Below are 27778 nucleotides of genomic sequence, written 5' to 3' on the forward strand. Positions count from 1 at the left end.
TGGGGAGGAGCAGGGCCAAAGGGTGATTCACCACTATGGCCATCAGCTTTTATCTGAGGATGTGGGAAAATTCATAATTTACTTACATGTCTTTATTTGTTGTCTTTTCCCAGTGCTGCTCATTGCTCAATGTGTGCTGGTGAAGGAGCTGCTGGAGCAGCCACAGCCGATGGCAGAAGCCGGTGGAAACTTTGGGAATGGCATGTGCTGTGCCTGTTTTCAGGTCAGGTTTGCATGGAAATAAGGCTTTCTGAAATACTGCAAATATTGGCTGTAACTTCCACTGCCCTTTTCCACTGTGACAGAGTTTGCTAACTGTGTTCAGTGGTTTAGCTGATGAGGGTGGTAACTAATCAAATTCTTGAATAATTTGGAATTCTGGTGTCTGCTGCATCCTGATAGGAGAGAAAGCAGAACTGTGTGTGGTTTGGAATAAGTTATTAATGAAGTGATTACAGAAACAATATTTTTGTTCTGCTTTGTACCTCACAAGAGCTATTAGCTTCTCTGAGGCAGGAGGAGGAAAGAGATGTTTTCATTAGTAGCTGCCAGCATCCCAAAGTGCTCCTTGGGTATTGCAAAGTTTCTGCAATTACAGTGTATGAATTGCAGCAGAGATAAGGGAGGGTAGAAGACACACAAGTCTGCTCTCTGCTTCACTAGATACCATCACAGTGTGTTATGAATAAATCAGAGTAGCAGCATCTGTTTGCCATGTATGTAAACTGCTAAGTAAACGCCTTGAAGGTAAGAAAAAAATGCTTCTCTTTTGAGTGTGAGAATACCTTTTTGTCTAGGTGTTGCTATGATAAAAAAAAAAAACCAAACCAATAAACCACATGAATATTTGAGCAGTTTAACAGCTTTAGATAGGCTTTGGGGAGCATTTCTAATAAATAGAGTAACTTTTGTGTTCATAAACACAGTGCTGCAGCAGTCTGACCTCATCCTTGGTCAATGGGAAATGATAGAATGAATGAAAATTTCAGTTATACCGTCAGATGCAATATAAGGGGCAGTTTTATTCTCTAACTAGTCCTGAAAGGCTAGCTGTGAATACTGAGTGTGTTTACAGAACTGTGCATTGCATGCAGTTGATCATTAGAATTGAGCAAATCATTTATTATTTTCCAAGAGTGGAAATAAAACCATTCATAGAATATTGATGAGACAATGTGTTTGAGGCTCAGGATTTTCTTTCCTGTGCAGTTTCCAAGACAGTCCACGAAAACCCCACTCCCTCCAGTCTGGCCTGTGAAAGTCACTGCTGCTTAAACTTTCTCTTGTTCTTTGTGGTTACTGATGATCAAATTATTAGATGATGACAGATTATTTTAGAGTTCTCATGAGTTGTGCTGGGCAAAATTGTTCAAGGATAAGTGTTGCATAGTGGTTGCTCTTTTGTCTTTACCTATTTTTCTCCCACTATAAAAATACACACAAATTGATAAACATTGACTTAATCACTTCTGACCAACCCAGGGGCCTGAGTCTGTAGACTGATCTTTTCTTTTGCTCTCCCTTGAATCATATTCAGTTAGGATGCTGGTGCTTTGTAGAATTAGGCACCAAAGTTGGCCAGACTGACCAAAACATAGATTTATAGTGTAGAAAGAAAAAAATGTATGCCTTTTTATCTGGCTATGTTTTTTGTCTTGCTTAGATTTGGCATTTTTTTGACAATAACCTTTCAAAGGCTTTTCAGAAAAAAGGGCACATGAGCATTACAAAGAGTTATTTGTTTACCAACAGTTATGTTATTCAAGAATAATAGGTATGTTACAATTGGAGAGCAGAATTTTATGTATATTTTAAGATAATGCCATGATAATTAATATGAAAATTTCAATTTTAGCCTTTTTTCTACTTCTGTGCTGTGCTGCCTTGCCATTAAGAGGAAGGATTGCGGCTAGTAAGTTGGTTTCAGAAGAGAGTTTAAACTTTAGTCTGAGACTAACACATTGGATGTGAGTAAAATATATTAGGGTTGTAACTTAATAAATTCTATTTTTAAATTCACTGAAATTGTTCTGTAGTGAACAGTACCTATTTTGCTCTGTAATGACTTAGTAGAGTAGTTTAAGAGGATTCATTGTCTAGCAGCCTCTCCTAGAAATGTGGCCTGTTTTTCTAGCAGTCAGTTTGGTGTTCCCCTGCCTGAGTAATGAGAGTTCAAATCCCATGCCATGAATAACATTGTGAGGCCGCGTGGACTTGGGAAAAAATGGCACCACACTTATATCTCTTAGTTAACGTGATCTTTTTTAATAAGTACACAGTGGTTGTGTCATGGTTAGAGAGCTATTTGTACCAGCTGATAGAGATTCCTTGATTGAGCAGCTGGTGTCTATAAACAGCCTATGTGTAGGTAGGGTAGCAGGAGGGCTGATGGGATGAGTAGGACTTGTTTTTATTGCTGATCATAGTCATGTAGTGACTCTGGAGTGTGGGGGTGTGCAGAAAAGGTAGATGAGACTTCCATGATATTTCTGAAAGCAATAAGGGAGGAAAAAAACCCTCAAAAACCACTGGGGAGTTACTATGCAAGAGGGAACAAGAAGATGAGAAAGGCAATTTTGCTGGTCGTTTTCAGCTGTAACTGTACTTAAAACACAGGTGTTTGTTTTTATAGTGGCAGATGAAGTCTTGCAACTTTGAGAATTAGGTGTGAGCTAAAGGTAAATGGGGAATTCAGATGTGTTGTGGAAGAAGGAAACTGAAAGTGATGCTGCTGGAGCCTCACTAGGTGATCCTCCCCCTTTTGTCTGAACAAGACTTGATTATTTTTACTGAGATCAGTGAGTTGAGTGAGATGGACAGCAGGGTGCATGTGATTGCTGGAAATTACAGGAAAAAGTAAGGTGTAGGAAGATGTCCACCTTTTGGACACAGGGAGTTTTGAGATTGACAAGCATTTGAGCTGGGAAGTGCAGCAGCAATGCTTGCAGTATTGCAAGTATTTTCTTGCAATAGTCAAGAAAATACATAGTGCATTGTTAGGAGAAGGAAAAGGCAGGTTGCTCCCCAAGGGAAGGGAAACCAGGCAGGCAAGGGAAGTGACAGTCCCACATTCCTGCCGCTTGTAAACAGGTTCAGAGGCCTTTGAAAAAGCAAGCAGTCAATGAAACATCCTGTCTGAGCTGTTAGCAGTAAGAATTTCACAAATGAGATCACTGTATTTTTTATAACATGAAAACCAAGAGTTTAGATAACACTTCAACTTCAGTGCTGATGGCTCAAATCTGGTTGCAGTTACTGTCTTGGTTCCCTTCAGCTTCTCAGATTAATGGCTACAGATGTGCCAGATGTTTTCTTTTTTCACCCTAAATGTATCTGGAAGTACAAAAGGTAGTCCCCTGTCAGAGACTGTGTAAACAGAATGGGCCAAATGAGGAGTTTTGACATTTCACTTTTCAGGGTGGACTTGGAATATAGCTGCCAACTCGGAGTTGGCTTATTGCTAAACTGATAAAACACATTATTGAGCCAGGTTTCCAGCCTGGTGTGGAATGGTTTGGGTTGGAAGAGAAAGATCAAGCCAATGGCCACTCCCCTGCCATGAGGATCTTTTACCCTGTGTGGGTAGGTATGGCCACACCACCCACCAGCTAGTTGTGATTACTTTACTAAACCTTCAAGTGGAGCAGCCTTGAAATATGCCTGTTGGAAAATGAACCTGTCAAGTTCAGCTGCAATTCTGAGTCAGGGTTTAGAATTATCTTTTTAATAATTTTGTCTTAGATTTTCTTGGAGACAATATTGAGCTACAATCTCAATACAAATGCATCATTGCAAGTGCCTGCATTTGGGTATGCTGCTGTCTGCCTATGGCATGACTGATCTGTGTCATAGCATTTAGTAGCACTATACTTGTAAGTTTTGAAGTCTTTTCCCTAACAACTTGAATTAAACAGAATGTTGCCAAATAATGCTCCCTTATCTAATCTAATGACTTGTTTGCTAGATTAGTTTGCTTAAATACTCCCTGTGTAATCAAACTACTTAATAGAGATATAATTGTGTATAATTTTAAGCATTAACCACAATGTTTGATTTATTCTGCCTACCTTTTTCTGGGAGAGATTAAAACTACTTATTCCAAGGAATTCCACTTTTTTGCAGCTTCTTTAAGCAACTTAATTTAGCTTTAGACTCATTACTATGATTAGAGAAGTTTGCCAAAGATCAGAAAATAGATAGTAAACATTGCTTCTCTTGTTTTTCACAATAATTAATTTTCCCTACTAACACCAATTTGTAATCCAATTTTTCCTACTAAAATATGTGACCTAAGTCTAGGAAGACATTAGGAAGCAAAATTGAAGACTAACAATGCCCTCTAATTCAAAAAGAGCTCTGAGGAGAGGTGGACAAATATAGGCCAGGATTTTCCAAAGGAAATAACTGAGTTGTTCATCCTGTGCAGACTTGCAACTTTCTTCAGTGAGATGGCCTAGACAAAATTGATTTTTTTTTCTTTTATATTTTCATTTTTAAAAATTAGGCCTGAAGATAATTATAATATCCTTGTGTGTCTAGAGGAAGAGTTAGCCTTAGCTGTGAAGCAGCAGAATAGTCTCTCTGGAATTCATATCCTATTTTCAACCTGCCTGTGTGTGCTGCACTGCTTTACTGCATCAGTCATCCTACACTGGGTTTAAACTTCCAAATTAGCTGTAATGCCTGGAAGATGGTGGGGGGAAAAAAGAAAAAATCGATTACATCTTAATCAAAAGAAAATGCTGAGGATGATGTACAGCTTGTGGTGATGTACACCTCTACTTCCTAGGCAAGCTGGTTTTGTTTGTTTTCTGAAAGTAGCTTAAATTGGCAACTAAAGGAATGCAAGAATAAATAAACATTCATTTTCATACTGATTTTAGATTTTTTTCCATTCTTCTAGGAACTTAATGTTTTGGTCTTTTTTTTTCCTCTTGTTGAGAGAAAAATTGAGGGGATAGACTTAAGGGGTGAGCATAGTTTTCTGTGTTTTGTGGGTTTTATAATGAACAAAGGAAAAAGTCACTTCTGTGGCTTACAGTTTATGGTGCAAAGTGAAGGAGAGGCAGTTTAGTGTTCTGCATGTTTTGACTTTTAAAATACACAGAAATGTGTTCAGGGACTAAGTTGTTTCTTAACTTTCATGTTTTATGTCATTCACTTGTTTTATGTGATGTGCATGAACCTTTGTTCGAAAACTTTAAGCATTTATTTATATGAATTTTTGATGCCAAATTTTTTTCTGTGCACTATTTATATTTTAAAAATTATAGAAATAATAAATTAATTTTGTTACTGTAACTTTTTTCCTCAAGATTCTCCTTTTATAAGGCTGAATATAATTTGGAAATAGTTGAGTTTTAGCTTGGGACATTTCCTGTAATGCTATACTTTTACCATAAACTATGTTTGTAATCATTAGCACTTCAGTTTCTCTATAAATAAGCACCAGTGTGGAATTATGTATTTTTTGAAACCAGAAAATATGGTTTCACCTGAGGCTGATTATCATGTTACCACATGTTAATTATGCCTGGCAATTTTTTTTTTTTTTTGTTTTCCATTATATGTTTGTGGAGAAGCCAGTTAGTTCTGCTTCACTTCAGCAAACTGGTCTGATGCCCAGACAACTATTAGTAGCGTCATTGTTATTATTTATACTGAAAGGTAAAATTTGTGATTACCAGGGTGAACTGTGCAACCTGAAAGGGAAATTCTTGGCCAAACGTGTTCATGTTTCTTTTCCTTTCTAGTTATGCCATGGTCAGGGCAGCTATGTGTTCATAAACCCTGTTAGTTTTATTGGGTATTTCCATCAATTAAAAAAAATAGACTAATTTTTTTGTAACTACTGTCTTGGCTATAAGGCATCACGTGAGGGAAATCTTTTAAGTACCTGAGGAAAACACCAATAATGCACTCAAATTGTGCTTCAGCTGTGTTTCCCCTGGGGTTAATCTGCACAGCCAGGAGTAAAACCCGTTTTAGTGGGTAGCTGTGCTACAGTTACTTTGTGAGCGTTGCTTTTTTAAGGAACAGTTGTATTTCAGCACCACCTATAGGTATTTAAAGGAAATCTATTTAGATCCATGACAGGATTCACTAATGGGTTCTGCATTAATTGAAAGCAAGGTTGTTATTACAATTGCATAGCTGCTCTTACACTTTTCATCTTTCACCTTGGTTCAAAAATGTAGTAACATGCTATGTAAGATATATATGAAATATGGTATAACATTAAATTTGTTCTATTGAAGGAATATATAGTATGAAACTGGATGATCAGAGCATGACAGGCAGCTTCATGAGATGATGCAGTTTTCACAAACAGTGCAAGTTATGCAGGTTTGGCCTCTTACTGTAACAAAGGAGAAAAATTGAAGGTTTTTAATAATGTCAAACTTTCTCTGGATTCACAGGTGGGTTTTCTATACTTCAGGAAGTGTTTTTATTGATTAAAACCACAAGAATCTGCCTTTACCCTTAAACTTACTCAAACATGGTTAAGATTTATAAGTACCTGGTACATTTTTTGATCCAACGTGTCCTTTCTGTGGAATGATTCATGTTTTCAAATAGGGAAAGAGTGGCAAAACTACTGACCTTTTGGACGAGGGAAGATGAGATATAACCTGTGTTCATACTCAGGTTGCCTGGTTTTTCCAGGCAGAGAAAATATCTCAGAAGTCACAAATATGAGATCTCTGAATGCAAAGTGTCCCATTATGCCAGTGCCCACTCACTTTCATTTTAATATTTTATGCAGTAACTTAAATTTACATTTAGCTTAAACAAAGGGCTTTTGTTAGGTTTTATGGGGTTTTTTGTGTGGTGGGCGTTTTTTTTTTTTTTTTTTTAATTGTAAACCAGAATGTCTCAGATAAGCCATACAAAATATAATCTTGAACATGAAGCCTTAAAATATGTTGCTAGGCCTAAAGTAAAAACTGTTCAACAGGAATAAATGTTGTATTGTCCTGGAAAGGAAAATATCTAATTTGAGGGAAAAGTGGCAACATTTTACACTTTGCTTCGGTGAATCTTTAGGAATTATGCTGTGCTGCAGTTTTAATATTGCAACAAAAATACAATAGCAGAGTATATGGCATACAGGCTCTCTTCAGAGTTGTTGATCCTTGCACTGGATTTACTCAAGAGGCAGAAATGTGTTAAGGGCTCTTCTGGGACTGCCCTGGTTTTCTAGGCTAGGAATAGTAGTGGATTTATGTTCATCCAGTAATCATTGCTGCCCTGCCAGAGTTTAAACACAGCCTAAATATGTGAGCTAGAATGGATGGCAAATAGAGCTCAGTAATGCCTCCTGCACAGCATTTGGAAATACTGTACTCCAGCCCATTGCTGGCAGTTTCTTGTCTCTCGTTATTTATATTTACATGGAGTAAGCTGTGCTAAATGGGGCCAGATGGAAGAAACTGTCAATCCCTTTGTGGACAGGAGGCTGAAAAGGGTAGAGTTTTTCTCATTATTTTGTCAACAGTGTGAGGAAATAGAGTGAAGGGCAAGTAGTTCTGCCTAAATGGAGAGTAGTTATTGCATAAGCTGTAATTTTCTCTTTTGTTGTACAGAGGTATTGCTTGCTGTGTCTGTACATTTTTCTGCATAACTGGCTGATAACAGTTGCAGGTGCAATTCAGTTTTATAGAGTGAGGGCCTGTGCCTTTGGATTTATTGATAATGCAGCAGGGGTGGACTTTGAGTTTACTTTGGGCTTTCCAGCTTGTATTCCTGAAGGTGAAATGGTTGTTGACCAGGTTTTTCTACCCATCTGCATAACAAATATAGACTAAATTATTTCCTTGTCCTCCCCAGCCTCTTCTGTCAGTTCATTTTTGGTTTGACCACACACAAATAATTGAGAAATTTCTTTGTTTTTCTTACCCATTCTGGGCAGGTGTCAGTAGTAGCACTGGTCACCTTAATATTAAGAAAAACAAGGAAACAAAAACAAAACCCCTGCAAAATTAATCACAGCTCTTAAAACAATGAGCTCTATCAGAGGAAATTAAGCCTTTTGTTTCTTTCTTTTTGGTTTTTTACTGAAAAAGCTAAAGGTGAAATTATGATCACTTCATGAAAATTACTTTTTACGCAGAAAAAGTCACAAGGTTGCTAGACTCCGGTAATATATTTCTCCTTTCACCCAGAAAGATCCAGTGCAACAAGCTGTGTGATTTAAATGAGTAAGGGATTTAAACAAAGACCTCAAGGTAGTAAGCAAGGTAATTCAGGTGGGAGATGCACTGTTTATCCTCAACCACTCAGTCAAAAAGAAGAATTTTTGTATGAAGGTGGATGGGAATAAAGGATGAACAAAATTCTGCGTGATCACAATTGGACATATATTGTAGGTAATCAGCTACACTGTAAGCTGGATATTACCCCATTCAAGAACACTATTCAGCATACAAACAAAAAAGCATCTCTTGTATTACTACTAGATTTTCATTTTCGTCTTTGGTGGTAGGGCAAAATTGGATTTATTGAAATTGAAACAGACTTTATGGGAAAAGCACTGCAAGTTATTCTTTTTCAGCACCAACTATTGCAAAAGGATTCAATTTTCACAGGAAAATAAGTGCAGCAGACCTCATACTCAGCTCTTCAATGAAATGAACTTTTCTGGTAGTCTGCTTTTCATGCAGCACGTTTCTCTATCCAAGATATAAGCAGAAATCATATCTGGCTTTTGTATCAGCAGATATAAATATCTTAATGAAACTTGACAAAGACTACTTGTTTTGCTACTTTTGTGCTGTTTAGTGGTTTGAAATAATTTGTTTTCCAGTGGAGCAGATTTCAGCATAAACACAACTGCTTCCCAAATGAGAGGAGCAGTTAAACAGCAGTATTTTTGTTATGAGCCATTTAAACTCTTCAAAACTCTACAGAAAAGCAATGCCAGACTGCAGTGACTTCTTTCTGTGCTGTATAGTTCCAAGTTCAATGGAAAAGTTTATAAAGTCAGGCCCTTCCTTGATCTGTCTTATTTTATGGGTGATGGGGATACCCTGTTTTAAAAGTCTGTCAGACTTTTGTAGAAAAGCAGCTTTGCTAGAGTGAAGGGAGAAAATAGTGGGCCTGTGTTCTGTGAATGAACTCCACAAAGAGAGAAGGCTGCAAAGGAATTTAATGGATAGGAAGGGATATTAGGTCTCCTTTATGCCAAGTTCATGGATTGGTTTCTTCTGTCCAGTGTCTCAAAATTTTAATCCTTCTTTGCCTGCATCAAACAAAAATATTAAGTAGATTGTCAGATTCTGTTTGTGAAAGGGTTGGTATAGGACAGACAAGTTTACCTAGGAATAACTTCCAATTATTTCCAGCTACAGTAGTGAATGCTTTTAAGGGAACAACAGGCCATCTTTATGTGTTTTTGATATTGCATTCATTGTTGGTTTTTAATAATGTCTACTGCTTCCACCTAAGTCATTAGGTCATCTCTTAGTTTATAGATTGTAATGCTATATTAGAGTTGATTTATTTTTTTACATTGTGTGCTTTGAGGTATATAACTGAGGTAACAAAATCGGTATAAATTTTGGATTTCTTTGTTTTCTCAATAAAATAATTTTGCTGTGAGCTTCAAGCCCCCAAGAAAGAACACATAAGTATATTAATATTTCAATTTAGGTTTAAAATTATTTTAATCCCAAGTAATTCTTCAAGGTTCCTTTGTGTGAGAACAAGGTAGAAGGAAACAGTAGTTGTGGCAAAGTACTGATAAAAAGTTCTAAGATGATGTTATCAAGAAAATAAGATCACCAGACATAATTATTTTATATTGCAATGGTGAAAGAATGTCATAAAATTATGATGTTTGCATTGTACTTTCACTAAAGGCATGGATTGCCTTAAATATAGTGCCCAGTTTATTTGCTGCCAATCAGGCAGGGTACAAGAGGGAAATCAATAAGGTTAAGGAAGAAAATATTTCCCTAAAAATCAGAAAGATAAGTTCATTGAATTTAGACAGAGGTTGCAAAGAGCAGAGCAAAAACATTAAATGAGTGTGATTTAGAGAGAGTCACTAGAGGATTTTCCTTTGCTGTTTCATGTCAGAGAAGGCAGTAAATACACCCTCAGAGACAAAAGGATGACAAATTTTATTTCCAAGTAAAACAAAATTATAAAAGTTACTAAGGTCATTCAGAGAAAACACTTTTTTTCAAAAAGGCAGAGAAGTGTGTGGACCACAGAGCACTCTGTGTCTGGTTAAGGCATTACCTGCAGGTACCACACTGCAGGCAGAGGTGCTGCTGACAGGGCAGCGGTTTTGGTTCTCCTCATCTATGTGTGTATCAGAAAAGGAAAGTCTCTAGCACAGGGGGCTTCAAACTGAGCAGAAGCAGTAGCTGGGTTTAAAAATGCTCTGAGCATTGCCTTGTCCAGCAGAAGTTCAGATCGCACCAGCTGACTGTGTAGAGTGAGGACACCTTACACAATAGAGATAGTGTAAGGAGTGAGGACACCAAGACTGACCAGGCAAATGTCGAATGCTGTGGCAGGAGCTGAATGCAGGAAGTCGATGGAGTGAGCCAGCCTTGAGCTGCAGAAGGCAACCTGCCTCATGTTTTTGTGTTCCCATTCCATAGTCACAGTAACTGTGCTCCATTGCTGACAGCAACTGCTGTCTGTCTGTGTCAGACACCTGCCCAAAAGGGGACAGGAGCTGGCTGCACTGCATTTCCTGTGGCAGTTCCCATTCTTTTCCATCTTAGAATGATATTTTTTCCCTTTTCCCACTCTAGCCTTAGGCCTAGGCAGGCAGGATGTGAAAGGACACTCTTTTGGCAAAGTGATTATTAACTTTTTAGAAACATGCACTCATTCAGCTTCCAGTTCAGTTTAAGAGTCCTGATCGCTTTTTTTGCTGTTAAATATCTCATCATCTTTCTGTCAGGTAGTGTGACTCTGTTGTTGGTAACTGATGCCAATCTTGCACCCAAAGATGGTCAAGAGATACTTGTCCTGCTGACTTCATCTGCTTTGGCAATTTCCATTTTTATCTCTATAGTCATACCTGGATTTCTACATTTTCAAGTCCTACCAGTAAATTCAGGCAGAGAGGGAGGCAAAAGGACATTTGATTTTCAGTAGCTTTGTTGCAACTCCCAGTGACCTCTAAAGCCTATTCATCACCTAATGATAGAAATCTAAACATAAATAAAGCCCCAAATACGGAAAATGTCTCATGTGGTTTTAGTAATATCACATAATGCTGAAGAAAGAGGAAGCCTCAGGTACTTGATATGCTTTCTCCTGCTACAGCTTTATGCAATAAGTGTGGCCCATGCCAGTGAGCAATGGTTGTTTGTTGCTGCAGATAAATCATCCTTTGAAATAATGAACTACCTAACTGGAGAAAGCACTTGGAACTTTGGATAGATTATAATTTCCTGGAGCTGAACTACAAATTCATAAGAAGGTTTGCAAGGAGTCAAGAATCTTCAGTGTTGTATAAGCAATAACAGTTTGCAGAATTTTATCTAATTTCTGAGATTAGTTTTATATTTAATGATTTTTCATGTTTTTAAAAAAGTTTCAGAATTTTATTCTGCTGTGGCAGGTGAGAACCCAGACTTTTAATTTTGCCACCTTATAAGTTGCCCAATAAAAAGGGCAAAATGAAAAGGAGACTAGCAAGAAGAGTACTTGCCTGAGACCATTTTTTTCTTTTAAGTAATTAGCCCTAAATGATATTGGTACTTTTGGCATATGTCTTCAGGTTCTGGCTTTCTGCATAGATTTTTGTTTGTAGCTTTCCACTGATATATTCCCAGGGAAAATTAAGCTTTATTGGATTGACGTTTTGTGATTGAAAGCTGTTTCATGGTAAATCATCACTATTTGTACAGCCTACCCACATTTACAGGATGTCTTGCTTCCCAAATCCATATACAACATTTTAGGTGGTTGTTAATCAGTATATAGACATGATTTAATAACCTTGTAGAGAGAAGTTTGAGAGAGATTCTATTTTTTTTATAAAGAAAAGCATTAATAAGATTACTGTTCAGAGCAGCTGTACAAAGCTTTCATCTTGATACATAAAGAACATGCAAGTTTATTTTTCATATTTCTTCTAAATTCTTTTAGAGGCTTTATTTCTTTTTGCAGCAAGCTCTTTAACTGTACTGGCATTAAGACATACTTCAGTAGCTGAAGTCAAAGTAGGAATGTTTATAGAATATTGCATCTTATCATGTAGCAGTTTAATAACTTCAGATTTGTACTGGCAATCACTATACAGTTTTAATCTTTATAGATTTCCTTTTTTGTGCTTCCGTGGAACCAAAGTGAAAGTTTCAAAAGACAAGAATATATTTCTGTCTTCCTTTAGCTGAGCTTTTTAATAACTCTTTATACCTCATTCCAGTCCAAGTAAAATATCTGACAATAAGTTAGTCTGTTTGGTTGTGTGGGATATCAGCTGAATTTTGCCAATTAACTGTGGAGCAAAAGTCACTCCATCACAGGGTAGCCATTCAGGGGACATTATCTGGGACCTTATTAAATTGAATTAGTACAAAATCCCTAGTTCAGGCTGTACTGCTGGTTGAGCAGCTGGCCTTTGAGGTGCTTTTACTTCAGCACATAGAGGAAATGCAGTAAAATGGCCAGTGATGTTATTTTGTACACAGCATGCTTCTCTAGCTCTGATGTATATTTGGTATATTGGTTTGAAAAATTATTAGGCTTTAGACAGTGGCCCTCACATTACCCCTGACAAAGTTAATTAAACATTAACTGGACATTGTCTGAGGAGGAAATGAGTGAATCAATATAAGAAATGAAATAATTTTAATTCTAAATCAAAATTTTGTTGTCTTTATGCTCCTCCAATAGCTTGGGAAGAAATTACTGATAGCTTGGTTCACAGCAAGGCAGCCCTTTTGGGGGTCAAGAGCAGCCTATTTTTTTTAGGAATAAGATGCATGTCGTGAGGAGAATCGGGTATCAGGTGTATTTGTGAACGTGCATTGGGCTATCTTTGCTCTCTCAAGTCTTTAAATCAAAGATTTTGCTTAGCAATAGAGAGTTCTAAGAACAATCTTTTAATGTGCAGCCTTCAGTGCTCTTCCCATGTCCCACTTGCAGTTGCTTCCTGGGCTTAGGACTGTCTTTCCTTCCTTCCAAGCTGGATTTGGAAGGTGAGGCACCAAATGTGTTCCCAGAGAACTGAGCATTTCTGGACCTTCTCATCTCAGGGGTTAGAATTATTATTTTTGTTTTCAAAATTTATTTTTTTCCTTTCTCTGCTTAGGCCCTTTTGTAGCATTGCCAAATTATGAGGTATTTTGATAGAGTAGGATCTTCCTGTTGAATTGTCTGAGAAAAAATAAAATGTAACTGAAATGTTTTTTAAAGAAATAACTTCCCAAGGTTTTTAGTAGAAAATAAAAGCTTCACTTTTTTTCTCTTGACTTACTCTATCACTGGAACTTGGAATTTAAGTAAACACTGACACTACCAGCATGGGTTTCATTTTAGTATGAAAATTACACTGCAGACACACAAACTGAAACTTTAAGAGTTAAAACTCCGTAACCAGGAACTTTTCAGCTGAGCTCTGTAAAATAGTAAGGACAAAAAGCAAACTATGCAAATAGTACAATGGCATCAATGTGAGCTGGAAGATTTTTTTCTGGATTTCTGACAGGTTTTGCAGTTCCTAAAGAACTACCTTTATTCCAGCTCCAAATATTCCAAGTTAATTTACAGGTGTAATTTTATTGCTAAGCTATAAATTCTGTATTTGCTTAGACTTTTTGAACTTTATTTCTTGTGTTTTTATCAGTCTAATGGAAAACTACTCCCTCAACAGTCAGAATTATCTTGGTCAAATACAAAACCCTCCCATGTTCCTCAAAAAATTCCAGCTATGGCTGCCCAAGTGTTTTCTTGTCCCATTGGCTTACAGTTGACTTTTAAACTATAGTTCACCATTATATATTATATAATAGTTATATATTATAACTATAATATATAATATATATTATAGATATTATTATATATTATAGTGAGACACTGTCCTCATCTCTTAGGGAGTGTTGGTGCTACTTGCTGATGAGCTTCAGTCAAATCAGCTAAATGTGTATGGTGTGTTCTGAAATTAACTCTATAACAATCTATAACAGGGATTGGTGTTCCACTGGCACCAATTCAAGCATATGGCATATTTAAATGTATTATGCATTTTAATAGAAACTGTGGGGAATATTAACTAAACTGACTTCTAAGTTCTCTGTCTCTAATGGTTGCAAAAAAGAGGACAGAAGGGTTTGTTCTTCCTAGTCAAGCACTACAGGCAGTGGAAAGGGAAATTGTCAGGACCATAGAAGGAATTGTCCCTTTTATGGCAGTGAACAAGACTGGTGCCGGGTGATATGAGGAAACATCACTGGCAGAATTTTGTGTTTCGTAGAAAGTGATATTTAGTTATAATACCTGTTCCTGCAGCTTTCTATAACAGAGATACCATTTGTTTCTGCAGATATCTTTGCAATTGTACAGATACTTTTATTGTGTTGTGCTTTATATTTGCCTTTGGACAAAAGAAATTCTGCTGTAAACATTGCTACATGATCTTTTGCATTGGTAAGGTATAGAAGAGACAATGGAGAAAGGAAGAAATATAAAAACATGAAAAATCTAATAGAGGGATTGTCAGCCCCTGCTTGTTGTGGCTTTGTTTATTTTTAATAGATGGATACATCTAATCACTCTTTGAGGGTCGCTGGGACATATCTATAATGAAATGTTTAACAATTAAAACAAACAGTTTTAATGTCAGAGAGAAGTAAATGGGTTTTCGGCCAACAAAGCTGCTACAACACTGATTAAAAGAGTTGGGTGTCATTTATAGTGACAAGAAAAACCAGAGAGACTTTGCTTCATAAATGTAATGTCTACTGAAGTTTCCAGTATTTTTACTTACATTATGCAAAAAATCCAACAAGGAGCTAAAGAAATTACCTTTTAGTGTGGTTGTGTCTTAAGAACGTGGATCTTGACCACCAGCCAGCAATGTGAGAATGTTGTTCAAAACATGCTTTGTAAGAAAAGCCAGTTGGGGGAAATGGCCTTGCTTCTCTGCTCTCTGTTTCTGGCATAGAATGTGTGTTTTATAACCTTGGGGAGCTTGTGGAAATAAATAACATACTGGTCCAATGAAAGAGAACATTTCCTGAAGCTGTGCTGCAGCTCTCCAGAACTATATCACTGTGGCCGCCTTCTTCCTTGGCTTGGGAACTGTGGGGGTCAAAGTGACTTCACTCCTTGGCCATCAAATGGGTGTTTCTAATCAAGCATGCTGAAGGCAGTGGAGGGGCTCACCCTCTCTGCACAGCAGCAGAGTTGAGTTACCTTGCTTTGGGCTTAGGTTCATTTACATCACATTTTGTCTATGAATAAAATTGCTTAATAATTACTTCAATTTGCCTATTTCACACTGTTTGAAAGCCTGTAGTGCAGTTCTTACTTTCAAGTCCTGTTCATGCACTGTAGGTCTGTTCTGTACTTTCACAGCAGCAGATAATGCTTGAAGGGTTAACTTCTTAATTCTTTATTCCCCAGAGGCTATAATTTCTATTTATCCTCTTATCAATGGTTATTTTCTTTGATTTTCTCTGATTTATTTTGTTTTATAAAACTTTATATTTTATTAATAGATAGGATAACTTGTTCTATAGCTTGTTAAATAACTGTATCTTGCAGAAGTTAATCTTAATTAGGCCTTGTATTCAAGAGTCCTAAATTGATACAGAGCTTCTGAAAGCCCCTGCATTATCCCTGGAAGCATGGAATGCTTAAAAAGCTCATTTTGAAAATAAGAAACATCAAGAAATGAAAATGGATTCTAATTAAATTATTCAATTAATTTGTTAATTCTTAAAATAGACTGCTGTACACCTGGTTGTATTTTTTTTTTTTAGTTACAGTATTTCTTTTCGCTAAGATTGTCTGCAGAGATGCGTATTTTCTGGAAATTTACTCTGTGTATAACCTGATTTACCTCCAGATGAAGAACCTTTATGGCTATATTTGTTCAGAAACCTGAACAAATAAACAAAGAAAAAACTAGTAAAAAATTAGTGACTGTGCAGGAAGAGGTTGAGCATTTAGCAAGCAGGAAGACTTATTCCTTGATCCCTTCTTCTTATGTTTCAGTAGTGAGTTGGAAGCAGTATGAATTCAAGCAATCATTGACCTTTTTTTTGTAGCAAATAGGTTGAAATCTTAGTTCTTTTTATCCTAAGAAAATAAATTATGCCATACATATGCGCAAACATTTTGGGGCAGGTTTTCTGCTTTTAATCCAGCAGCTGTGGATGAGCAGAGCACCTCATACAAAATATAAAAGATTCCTTCATTCAGGTATTTATTTCATCTCCTTTAGATCTGAAACTATGGGTAGGAACAGTTAGAAAAGGGTTGTTCTACCAAGATGTTTTTCTCTAATTGGAATAATAAAGCCTTTGTCAGCAACCAGATGTGCAGACAAATTGAGCAGTGACCTGTGGATTGTTCCTGCAAGACAAAAAGGAGTTGTATCTCCATTAGTTGCACCATTCATTTAGAATTTTTTTCTGTTGTGTTGGATTTAAATTGCCATTTTTGAAGATAGGTTTGACTAAAAATATGCTGGAAAACTCTTCTTTTATTCAGTACAGTAGGATTTACTACTGTTAGATTAATAAAATATTTTCTTTTTTTAATGTGATTTGGGTGATTGAACAGACCTAGTGGATGTTCCACATGTGGGAGCTTTGTGTGGGCTTTAAAGAGCCATGAATTCTAATTTGGCATCATCTTTTAATTAGTCATGACGTGTGCTTCATGATTTCCTGTGGCAGATTCCAAAACTGAAGTCTTTATAATCGGAAGCATTTGTTCAGATAGGAAACTGCTCTGTGTAGAATCTCCGAATTCTTTACTATGGGGCCTGATAAGATACCCAGTTTTCAGGTTCTGGTTTTGAAGGCCTTAAAGTTATACCAATAACAATAAGTAAAGCATAGTTTCTTATCAGGTTGTGTTGTTTGTCATGGCACCAAAAAATATTGTGTTCTAAATCCTGGCTAGAGCTTCTGCGTACTTTAGGCTTTGAGATTAATAGGAACCCCCTGTGCACAGAGAAGTTGAACCCCACAGGTTTCTGTATGGTCCAGCTAACTGAAACACCTCTGCAATTTAATTAATGTGTAATTCCAAGAAGGTATAGAATAAACAAGTGAAAAAATGGAAATTGATGCGCATGTTGATACAAAACTGTAATGCTTCGTGTCCTGGTCATGCAGTGACACAGCTGAACCCTTGGGAATGCTTCCTCCCCCTCTAGTGGTTAAACTGCTTTTCTGAGCAGTGGACTTCCGAAATCTGCCGGAGCCAAACACTTGCAGATGTGCCAGAGGATGCTGGAGTATCTCCAACTGTGAGGTGGTAATTATTCAGCTTTCCACTTTATTTCAAGTCTGCTTATTTTGGAGGAGAAGAGCTGTTCTCACAAGTAGCCACTGTAATACCAGAGAATTAGTGTGGTTCTTTACTGTACCAAAACATACTCAGTGGAGGATTGACTTTTTTCTCCACTGCCATTGCTTGCTACCCACATACAGAAAATATTTTCTGTATCACCTATAAATGGGAAAAACAGTTGTCAGTTGGTATTTTAGGTTTTTTATTTGTTGAGGGGTATTTTTGTGGGGTTTTTTTGTTTGTTTGAATCCTTATGTTTCAGAAAATTCAAGCATGTGAACAAAACAATCTTCATGTATCATACAGTGGGTAAACAAATCACCAATCCTATTTTCATCCAGTAACATATTGTACTGTTTGACCTTGGATGTGTAGAGTGTATTTGGGCTGTTGAAGCTGCACTGAGCAGGCTGTCTGCTCCCAAGGGGTTTTGATAGAAAAAGTAAATGGGTTCTTTGCAGACACATCACAGGCATTGGCATAAAACATACAGGTCCATCTGTGAGCTGGAGGAGAGCTCCAGGCTGGATGTGCTCTGCACAGCCCTGCTGGTTATTGCAGAGCTGAAGGTACTTCCTTGGATTTCACAGGCATGGGAATAGCTGGACACGAAGAAGGAAGAAATGCCATCTTCCCACTTTAATAGCAGTAAAAACAACACCTAAGTCACAAATGATCCTGAGAAATCAAATCAGTAGCAAGTAATCAAATGGAATATTGTTAAGTTTAACTCTTTTCACAGAAGAGCAGTAACAGGTCACCAGGAAACTCTTTTCATGTTTGGTGTTTTGAGCCTCGATGTGTCCTATAGCCATGCCGGGTCTTGACAATAGATCACTTAATTGGTTAATCAGCACTCCTTAATTTCATAAGCAGAAAGAACTGGTAGCTCATTTTTCACACAGCTATTTGGGTTAAAAATTTTCTGCTGTCTCTTGTGAGAAAAGTATTGGCAGTTGAGAATATTCTGGTCAGAAAAATGAGTATTCCCTTTAAAAATCAAAGGACCTTCTTTTAATGATGTAAATCTTCTATGTTTTGCAAAAAGCACTTTAGTTTTAGAAAAAAAGCTCTTTACTTAGGGAAAGACCTATTTTATCATAATTTTTTTTCCCCAGAAATACTTACAAAACCGCTACAGGGATTCGTCTTTAAGTCTCTTGCTTTGGGCAATTAAAACTTCTTTCTCTTCTTTTCTTTCCTTCTGCTTTCCAGCTGGCCTGTCCACCTGCTTACAGTTTGTATCCAGAAAGCAAAGTTCAGAACCCATAAGATCTTCCTGTTTTAAAAGGAATAAAACTGTGATAATGTCTGTGTTCTTCATTTATTTGTAAAACATTGATACAATATGGAAAAAAAAGCAAACTAAAGCATAAAACCCAACCAAAAAAGCCCAAATTTGTATCCTGATTGATGGCACTAATTTGACCAATGGTCATTGTGTAAGAAAGAAAATTGCATATTAAATTCCAAGCTGCCCATGTTGAAAATGGTTAATTTTTATAGTATATGTTCTTGTGAATAATTTAATTTTTTTCTTGTGAGCAACTGGTAATTCTGAAAAACACTGAGCTTTGCTTTACTTATTATGCTTGACCCCATCTTCTGCACTACAGTAAAAAAAATGAAGAAACATCATGAAATTTAAAAATACTTTTCCTGTACCCATATCACTTTGTATTCTGTGGAACAAGTCCTGAAAAACTTCATTTTCTCCTTGCATTTTGGTGTATGAACAATTCCACCCCCATATTGGTCCATAATCTGTTCAAGTCTCTCTTGCTTACAAAGCTTCCACACTTCTATTTTTGTCAGTTCAGTAGTAAGGAAACAAAAGTAAGAGAGAAGTTTGCCATTTGTCACACTTCTGAAATTATTTAACCTCAAAATTTGGCATCCTCTGTCCTGACCAAGTAGGAAATATTCTGTGTGCTGTTACAGCTCATTGTAAAATAAAACTGGAAGGAACATCTGAACAAGCAGAGCCTTCTGAAAGGAAGCTGGTAATCATAATCTGTCTTTCTGCATCTATAGCTCTTCTCTTAGTTTTCATTCCTGGCTGGAATCTATGCCAATGTATTCCAGAACTGCAGGGTGGGAAGGGAAGGATGGACCCATCTATTGTAGCTGTCCCTCAGAATATTTAAAATTGGAAATATTTGAATCCATCTATTAGTTACATGCTTTATTTTGCATCTATCATCAAAGTAAGTTGTTGCTTCAATTTTTTTGTTGTTATTATTATTACAAAGCATTTAAAAGAAAAAATTTGGTCAAATTATATGTAAATGTTGATAAGATGGAAAGCCCCCATGAACAGGTCTCTTATATCTATATAACAGCTATTTCTCCAACAAAAAACAAACTTTTAAATATAGAATTTGAGGAATGAAATCTGTTGGGGGGAATATTTAAACATCTTTAATTTAATATGGCCCAACACAGCACTCCAACCATAAAGAAATCTGTGTTCAGCGTGTATTTAGCTGTTGAGAAGAAATTGTTTCTGTTTGATTTACTGCAAGTAGCTTGTATTAAAAGCTTCTTTGAAACATAAGTGCCAGTAACTGTAAGTTGTTTTTGTGAGGGTTATTCTGTCAAAGAAATATATGTGTCTGCTAGAAAAATTATCTGTGCATTAGAGCAGGGTGTGTGTATTACAGCATCTTAGCTCTGGGCAAGTTTTCTTACCCTGTGGTGTAAGTAAGCAAAATATATTATCCCAGCTATCTCCCAGGCTGGAAAGAAATCAAATAAACTGACAGGCTTCTGCCAGAATCTAGTAGAGATTTGTATAGTGCTAGAAATAGATTCCAAAGGTTCAAAGAAAAATATTGAGTAATTCTTAATCTTCTTTTACCAACAGCACACAAGCTTTATGAAAAAGCCTCCTTCACTGCCTGTTTTTTTATTAAAACAGGCTAATTCAGGAAAGGTGATGGGAATATTACAGCGAGATATTCTTGCCAGTTAAAAATTTGCCACTCAGCAAACTAGGATTTTACCATAACTGTTTGGATTTCCCATAAAACCCACACAGTTTTCCATATGTTGTGAATACATCTTTTCTAAGCATTCTGAACAGTCCTGTTAAACTCTGCTTTATTATGTACTTAGCACCCAGGAAACACCTTTAAATACTGGGTTTCTTTCTAGTGAGCAAAGCAGGATTATTGCATTGCTCTCAGTCTTCTACAGACTTCTCAGCTTCTTTTCTGGCTTGTCCTCTGGTAACCCTGAGTAAATCTTGCACGTGACCCATTATTAACTCATTTCTGCTAGAGAATTGCTGTGGATACTTTAAATACCTTCATTCATCCAGTTACTGAGCAGGCCAACATGTCTGAACTTGCTGCATGGATGCAGCATCAGGAAATCTCTCTGCAGCAACCTGTTGTGTTCTTCTCCTTTCAAAAGCACTGCCTCATTCCAAAGTTATCACTTGCACATGTAGAGTTGGGCACATGCTTGAGAGACTTTGGCTGCTCAGCATTCCGGATGTTTACTCTTTGTTTTGAAGCCATCGAGCCAAAATGGAAAACTCCTGTGGAAGGCATTATGTTCCATTTTCTGTCTCCTGAGAGAGGTGATCTTGCCAAGGATCTGTTTTGCTTTGTTATTGTTTGGTGTGTTTGCCATGAAACAGTTGCATAGAAGAGATGTTTTGAATCCAGCATCTTCCTGCAGTAATTTTGCTTCTGAAAAAAGGAGCAAATGATTTTACCACTGACTGATTTGATGGATATCAGTCATTTAAGGTGGCTCTGCCTAATGAGTTGGAAAGGTCTTTCCCACTTGAAGCAGCCTGACAGGACCTGTGTCACACTTTTATCATGTCATGAGTTTCAATAGCACAGTGTGCAGTGTATTCCATGTTTGGCACAGTCTTCTCTTGATTGATTAATTTGGGACTTCAAACAAGATTTTTTCATTCATTTCTAATCCAGTACTTGTCCCTTTTTTGAAATGCAGTCTATTGTTTAGTCATCTTCCATGTGTCTAATCTCATTATTTCTTATTTTCTATTACCAGAAAAGTAATATTAAAAGAATAAAAATATTTTGCTCACTGTTAGATGACATAAGCTTTGCTGAAGATGGATCAGTGTGCTCTGTCCTCTGTGAAACACAAATTGTTTCCATTTTCTTGGAGGGCAGGAACTTGGTAAAGGGCAGACAATTGTTCTGGGAGTTGTAAGAAATGGGTTTGCAAAGAATTTTTAAAGTTTGATAGAAAGTTTATGCAGTTTTGAATATTTTTATTTAACTATTGAGGTAGGGTGTGTTGATTTAGGAAGTAAATAATTTATGCTATTATTTAGTAATAGCAGTATTGTGTGGCAAAAGCTAATAGGCTAAAAAACATTTATAAAGAAATGTTAGCTTCTGATAGAATGGCACTGAATTTTACATCTCTTGTGCCTCACTATTCATCAAGACTGATAATGGAGTAAAATCATTTAAAATACCTCTCAGTTGCCCTCTCTGTATAAAAACTAAGAAAACCAAGAGAAAAAAATAGCTGTTCCCTGGTGAGCATGTGCTCTGCAGTTGCTGCCACAGGAAGTGGCTGGGTTTAGCTGTCTAATGACTTCTTCTGAACACACTGGAAGTGTTTGTTTTGCTTAGAGATGCTGTCTTAGATACTGGATAGCAACTGATAAGAGACAAAGTTTAGGTGGTGTTTCCCAAAGGATTTTGCTGTCTCTGATTCCTGGAGAAGCCTTTTCCTCTCCAAATGGAAGACTGCAAGTCAGTGGTCTGGAGGTGCAGCAGCCAGCCCCAGGAAGTGCAGGTCTTTATCACAGTAGTTGTTGGTAATGCTTTATTTTGGATTTTGGCAGATTGGAAAACAGGCTTCCTGCTTGTGTGGCTGGATTGCCTTCCTGTGTCTGGAGCATGAGCAGCCAGGAGGTGATGGAGCAGAAATGCCAAGTGGGCAGAGGTGCTGGGGGGCACTCCTGGCACAGGGTACCCACGGTGGGGCTGGGGGGAGCAGAAGGCAGCAGGTCTGGCCCTGTGGCACCTGGGGCTGGGTCCAGCTCTGTCTGCCAGGAAATGCCTCCCAGGGGCTGCTCAGGCTCCCCAGAGCTGGCAGCACATGGTGGTGTCCTCAGCTGCCACCTCCTTCACTTCCTCAAACCCTTAAAATACTTTCCTGTCAGTGTGCTGTGGGACTCCTGCTGCTGCTCCTTATGGCACAGCTTGTGCATCTCCTGCACCTGATTTATTCAGCAGCCACACCACAGAGGAAGGCTCAGCCTGGGGGAAACTGGCATAGTGCAAAACCCAAAATGACGCAGAAGGTGGCCTGGGTGCAGTCTGGAGGAGCAACTGTAACTAGAGCCTCTCCGTTGCATCCTCTATTCTATTCATCCTGTGCCAAGATAAATTACAGGCATGTTCACAGCTTTCTGAGAAATCAGTAGAAAGCCCAATGAATGGGAAGTTCTGCTTGTTTTGTGGTTTTCTACCTAAAAGCATACTCCATTTAATTTCAATTTGTTTCATTTAACCAGGTGTTAGAAACAGCTGAATATTACTGTCAGAATATACTTCTAATTGATGGTTTTGGTGCTGCTAGAATGCATTTCAAGGGGGGGTGGAAAAACCCATGTAAGCCTCTGACAATGTAAGCTGCTTATATGCATGCCTAAATTAGTCAATTTTCAACATTCTGAGCATGTAGAGTTGTGTTTCTTGCACTTATTAGTCTTGTCTCAGTTTTGTTAAAGCAAGGGATAGGTATTTTAGATATTGCAATAGTCAATCATTTAAATTTACAGCTTATGTGTACCTACCAGAAACTATTTTTGGATGATTAAAGAAATGCTGTATCAATTTCATATGTGCATATGTATTCATAAATAAGTATATTATTCTGGTATGGTGTGTGTATGTAGATAAGTAATGGTAGAAATATGTATACTGTGCATATATAAAAAGTCATTCAGAAATAAATCTCTTACCAGAGCAGTGAAAATAAAAATGGGCACACTTAAATTAAAAAGGAAAGAGTTTTAAAAGTTTAATGGAATACTTTCCCCTGAAAGCAGAAATTTTCCTCAAGCCTGAATACTTATAAATATTTAACTTATGACAAAGCTCACACTGACTGCAGCCTGAGCAGGAATGCAGACCAATAATAATAATGAAGGAATAAACACAAGTGTAGTTGCTGGTTGTTTGCACATAAAACACCAAAGCTCTCAGTGCTGCAACAGTGACATCCAGTGACTAAGGCAGCCAGCCCTGGGCTCAGGCTGCATTTGGAATGAGCACTAAAGGACATGAATGGAAAGGGGCCTTTTTTTTGCGAAGATTTTTAGTGTGATGCTGGACTCATTAAGAGGATAATTTGAAATGCCATGGGAGAATGAATAGGATGATAAATAGGTAATCTTGAAAAATGATGTATTGAATTAATCCATATCTGTTTCAGAAATAACCATTTTCTGACCCAAGTAAGGAATATATTATTTTAAAACAAGTGCTTTGTCCAGTGAGGCAATTTGTTCCATGAGCCTACACACCCCCCCTTTTATATTATTTAACAAAACAAACTTCAGTGGGCAATACCTCTACTCTATTTTGCTGCAGATATGATCTACCTCAGATCTAAATGCAGCTGTATGATGGAATGTTCTTTCAATTATTCAAATTAATTTTATAAAAAAAAAATAAGAGACTTGCCTTTTGTAGGGAAGGTAATAAAATACTTACTGCCCTTTACATAAGATATTAATTTCTCTGTTTTGGTTGAAGACATCGTGAGGTTTAATGAAATTCACACTTGATAAAGCTGCTGGCTCTAAAAATGAGTGGCATTTGATTCTGACCTGAGCACTTACTTCCTTAGTTATCCAATTTTTTTTAATTGGATATGAGTCTTGAAATCTCCACGTTATTCCAAATGTCACACGATATCTGCTGTATTTTGATTCCTGTAATTGAAGTACAGAAGTAGCTTATCTCTGGGCTTTTAAAAAAGATAGTAATGGGAAGTAATTTTTTACAACTTCAGCTTCAAAGCATGCTCCAAGTTGTCTGTGTTTTATTCTTAAGAAATTGATGAGTTTAAAAAAAAAGTATATGAGCTATGTGAGATCATAAGCAAAAAGAAATGCACAAAAAATTAATTGAAATAATTACAAGGGAAACAACTGCCCAGATGGAAACAAGAAATGTCAAACTTTGTAACATCTGTCCTCTGGCAAGAGGCAGTAGTTTGAGTGAGATCCAGGAAAATAAGAAAAATTAAATCCTTAGGGTTGCATTGGTTCTCCCTGCTTGTTCTAAACAATATTCATATTAATAAATATGCTGGGTGTTTAACCCCTGCTTCATCTGGTATCAACACAGGGAATGTTATGTGCTGGTGATATGCTAATACTGGGTTTCTATAGGGTACAAGATGACAAAGTGTTCTGCCTAAGAAAAGGAGAGTCTTTTGGGGTTTTATTTTTTTCAAGCCCTGGATTTGATGGAGGGAAAATTTTAAAAGCTCAGCTTCTTTTAGGAAAAAGAACAACAGCATCAGGTGACTGCAGAACTTCTGTACTTGTGCTGGGCAAAGCAGAAATTTAATTTCAAGAGAGCCGATCGCTCACCATAAGACATCTATGCTTAGAAATCAGAAAGGCAGATGCTGAATGCATTCCTTGCTGTTGCTCAAACAGGCTGGCTAGCTCAGCTTGGGAAGATTTTCAACTAGTAATAAGTTGATCTGATAATCACTTTCCTCTCATCCATCACTCAGTTCCTTGCCTCTTCTCACCCCTGAAGAAAACTACACTTTGTTGGAGGGAGACACCTCTCAGCTCTGAAATTAGTAAAGGTCTAAGCAGTGGGAAAATCAAGTGGCATCGCTAGAGGGCAACAAGACATCACAGACTCTGTTGTTAAAAGTCGAGCGATGTCACACCCTCACCGAGGAACAGCTGCTTGAGGAACAGCTTATGTAAGCCTTTGTGTTTTCCCAGCTGTGTGACATAGTGAATCTTGCTTCACAAACAATAACGCTTAAAATATTAATTTTATTATATATGCGCGAACAAAACTTAAAATTTTGCATTGCTTTATCACAATCCTGGTACAGTAAAACAATTACAAGATTGGATATTTGATCATCATTTTAATTCCTGCATATATACAAATTACATATATGTGTATATGTATGTTATATATATAACAGCATATACTTAGGGCTATGGTGAGGTATAACATAGTCTCCTAAACACCCATGCACTATATACAAATAAAAATGTACAGGTTAGGAAAATTTGAATTTGCAGTTCACTGTCCTTCCTTTCCTCCCTTTCAGTCAGCATGAGCACCAGCCCAAACTGGTGACAGACACTGCAGGGGACAGTGACCCTGCCCCAGTCCTCTGCAGCTCTTAGGGTAGTTATTGGCTCCTAGCTTCCATTTCCTGATGTCCTGCTGGCACTAACAGTGTTGTCAGTGTAAAACCAGCTTGCCACACTGTGGTAGAAGTGCAGACTGTGTAGTACAGGGACTACATGGTGGAGAAAAGGGTGGAGATCCTGGCCTGAAGGCACTGCTGGGTCTCAAGGAAGAGTCAGGTGTTTTTAATCTGTGTTGTAAGCATTTTGCAGATCTCAAGACTTTTACCATTAGTATTTTTATCCTTGCCTACCTTGTGCAGGCCAGCAGTGAAGACAGAGTTCCAGGCTAGGGGTTTCCTGGGGTTTGCACATTGTCTCCTGTTTTGGCTCTTGGAAAAAGTGAGGCTGTCACCAGAAGCAGCTTCATTGTGAGAGCTCCCAGCTGACATCGTGGAGTAAAGGGATTTTTTTCTGTGGTCAGAGGGTAGCTGGCAGTGTGCCTTTTTAAGCAGTGTCTGTTTGTTCATCAGGCTTGTAATGATGCTGACCTCTTACATAGACCTTGCTTTTTTTTAATTCCCAGATCTCCCAGTTTGTTTGGAATAATTCTATGAACTTCCAGAAGACTAAATTCTAATCATCTCAGCTTTGGGTTCTTCAGAGCCAAGTACTGAATACTGCAAGTATGTACAAACAATCTTTTTTATGGCACCTCAGTTTTAGTATACTGTTGTATGTGTCTGCTAATTGGTACCTCCTCAGGTAGGGATGTTTTCCACTGTGGACAGACAAGAGTTATCAGCAGGCTTCAGGGCAGGCCAGAGATTAGTGTGATTGTCTAGGCCAGGTCAGAGCTGAATGGAACTCTCTGATCACACTAAAGGTCAAAATCAATTTTGTTTTCATCTTCAAAGTCTGATTCCAGTTTCAATTGAAGCCTTTTATGTTGTAGTTATAATACAAACTTAATTAAGAGGACAACTAAATTAATTCCTGGCAATTAAATTAGGAGGACTGCATGTAGGAGCTGGAGAGGCATCAACAGAATAGAAAGCAAAACTGCTTATCTGAAAATTAAATAGCTTTTTTGGAATTTTTCTTTCAAATATGTGTTCCTCAAGCACATGGTGACATTTTTACTATCATCCCATTTTATTATGTATCAAAGATTTCTTAATCTAACTTTTAATCAAAATAAGGGTTTCACTCTCTTATGTGTTCTTTAAAGTAATTTTCTCTCCCCTTATTTGACAATAAGATGTCAAATGTGTTTTAAACTATAGTTTTTCCCTTTTATTTTCTCCTGTCTGTGTGGACTATATCTTTCAGAATTCCTTTGGGTTACCTGAGTAAGGTCTTGTGAGAAAAAGACAGAGGTGAACACATTGAAACAAACTATAAAAATTATTTTTTGTGGGAGTTCATTAAAAAAAAAAAAACTCATTAAAACAGCAACAACAAAATGCACTTGAAATTATGGCCAGGCCCAGTCTCTAAATTTGAAGTAAATTTGCATGGACGTGTAAATTCAGACCATTAGCATCCAGTACAACTAAAACCAAAGCAACTTTCTTTGTGAAATGCTTGTAGAGTGGAGCAGGTTTGAAACTATCCACACAGATCCTTGCTGATCAATCTAGGTACATTATCAAAGTGGAGAAGTACACACATTTTTTGAAATCTATAGAGTTTTCTATTGTAAATTTACAGACATTTCTTTAAGTCGTGGTGTAATTTTAGTGCATCTGTGTTGGACTGTCTTTCTTGTGACCTTCAAATAGATTTATGGATAGCACTGATAGACACTAATTCTTAACACAATGTTTTTCATTTGCTGTGGTGTGACACAAATGACAGACTGCCCATTTCCTTTTCACTGACCTCTGCAGCTGGCTTGCCTTTTGCTTAATCTGAGCTGGTAATTAGTAACTG

General features: G+C 37.3%; 1 protein-coding gene across 4 annotated transcripts in view; it reads left to right on the forward strand.

Moving 5' to 3' along the window:
* The window catches only part of TFPI (tissue factor pathway inhibitor), a 127138-nt gene that overhangs the window by 65398 nt on the left and 33962 nt on the right, over positions 1 to 27778 (forward strand). For all 4 annotated transcript variants that reach the window (XM_041717366.2, XM_041717365.2, XM_072931607.1 and 1 more), the window contains exon 2: positions 114 to 223. In XM_041717366.2, the coding sequence (XP_041573300.2) occupies positions 114 to 223 (110 nt within the window). The remainder of the gene's footprint in view (positions 1 to 113; positions 224 to 27778) is intronic.

Source organism: Taeniopygia guttata, chromosome 7 (genome assembly GCF_048771995.1).
Source record: "Taeniopygia guttata chromosome 7, bTaeGut7.mat, whole genome shotgun sequence".
Lineage (NCBI taxonomy): Eukaryota > Metazoa > Chordata > Aves > Passeriformes > Estrildidae > Taeniopygia > Taeniopygia guttata.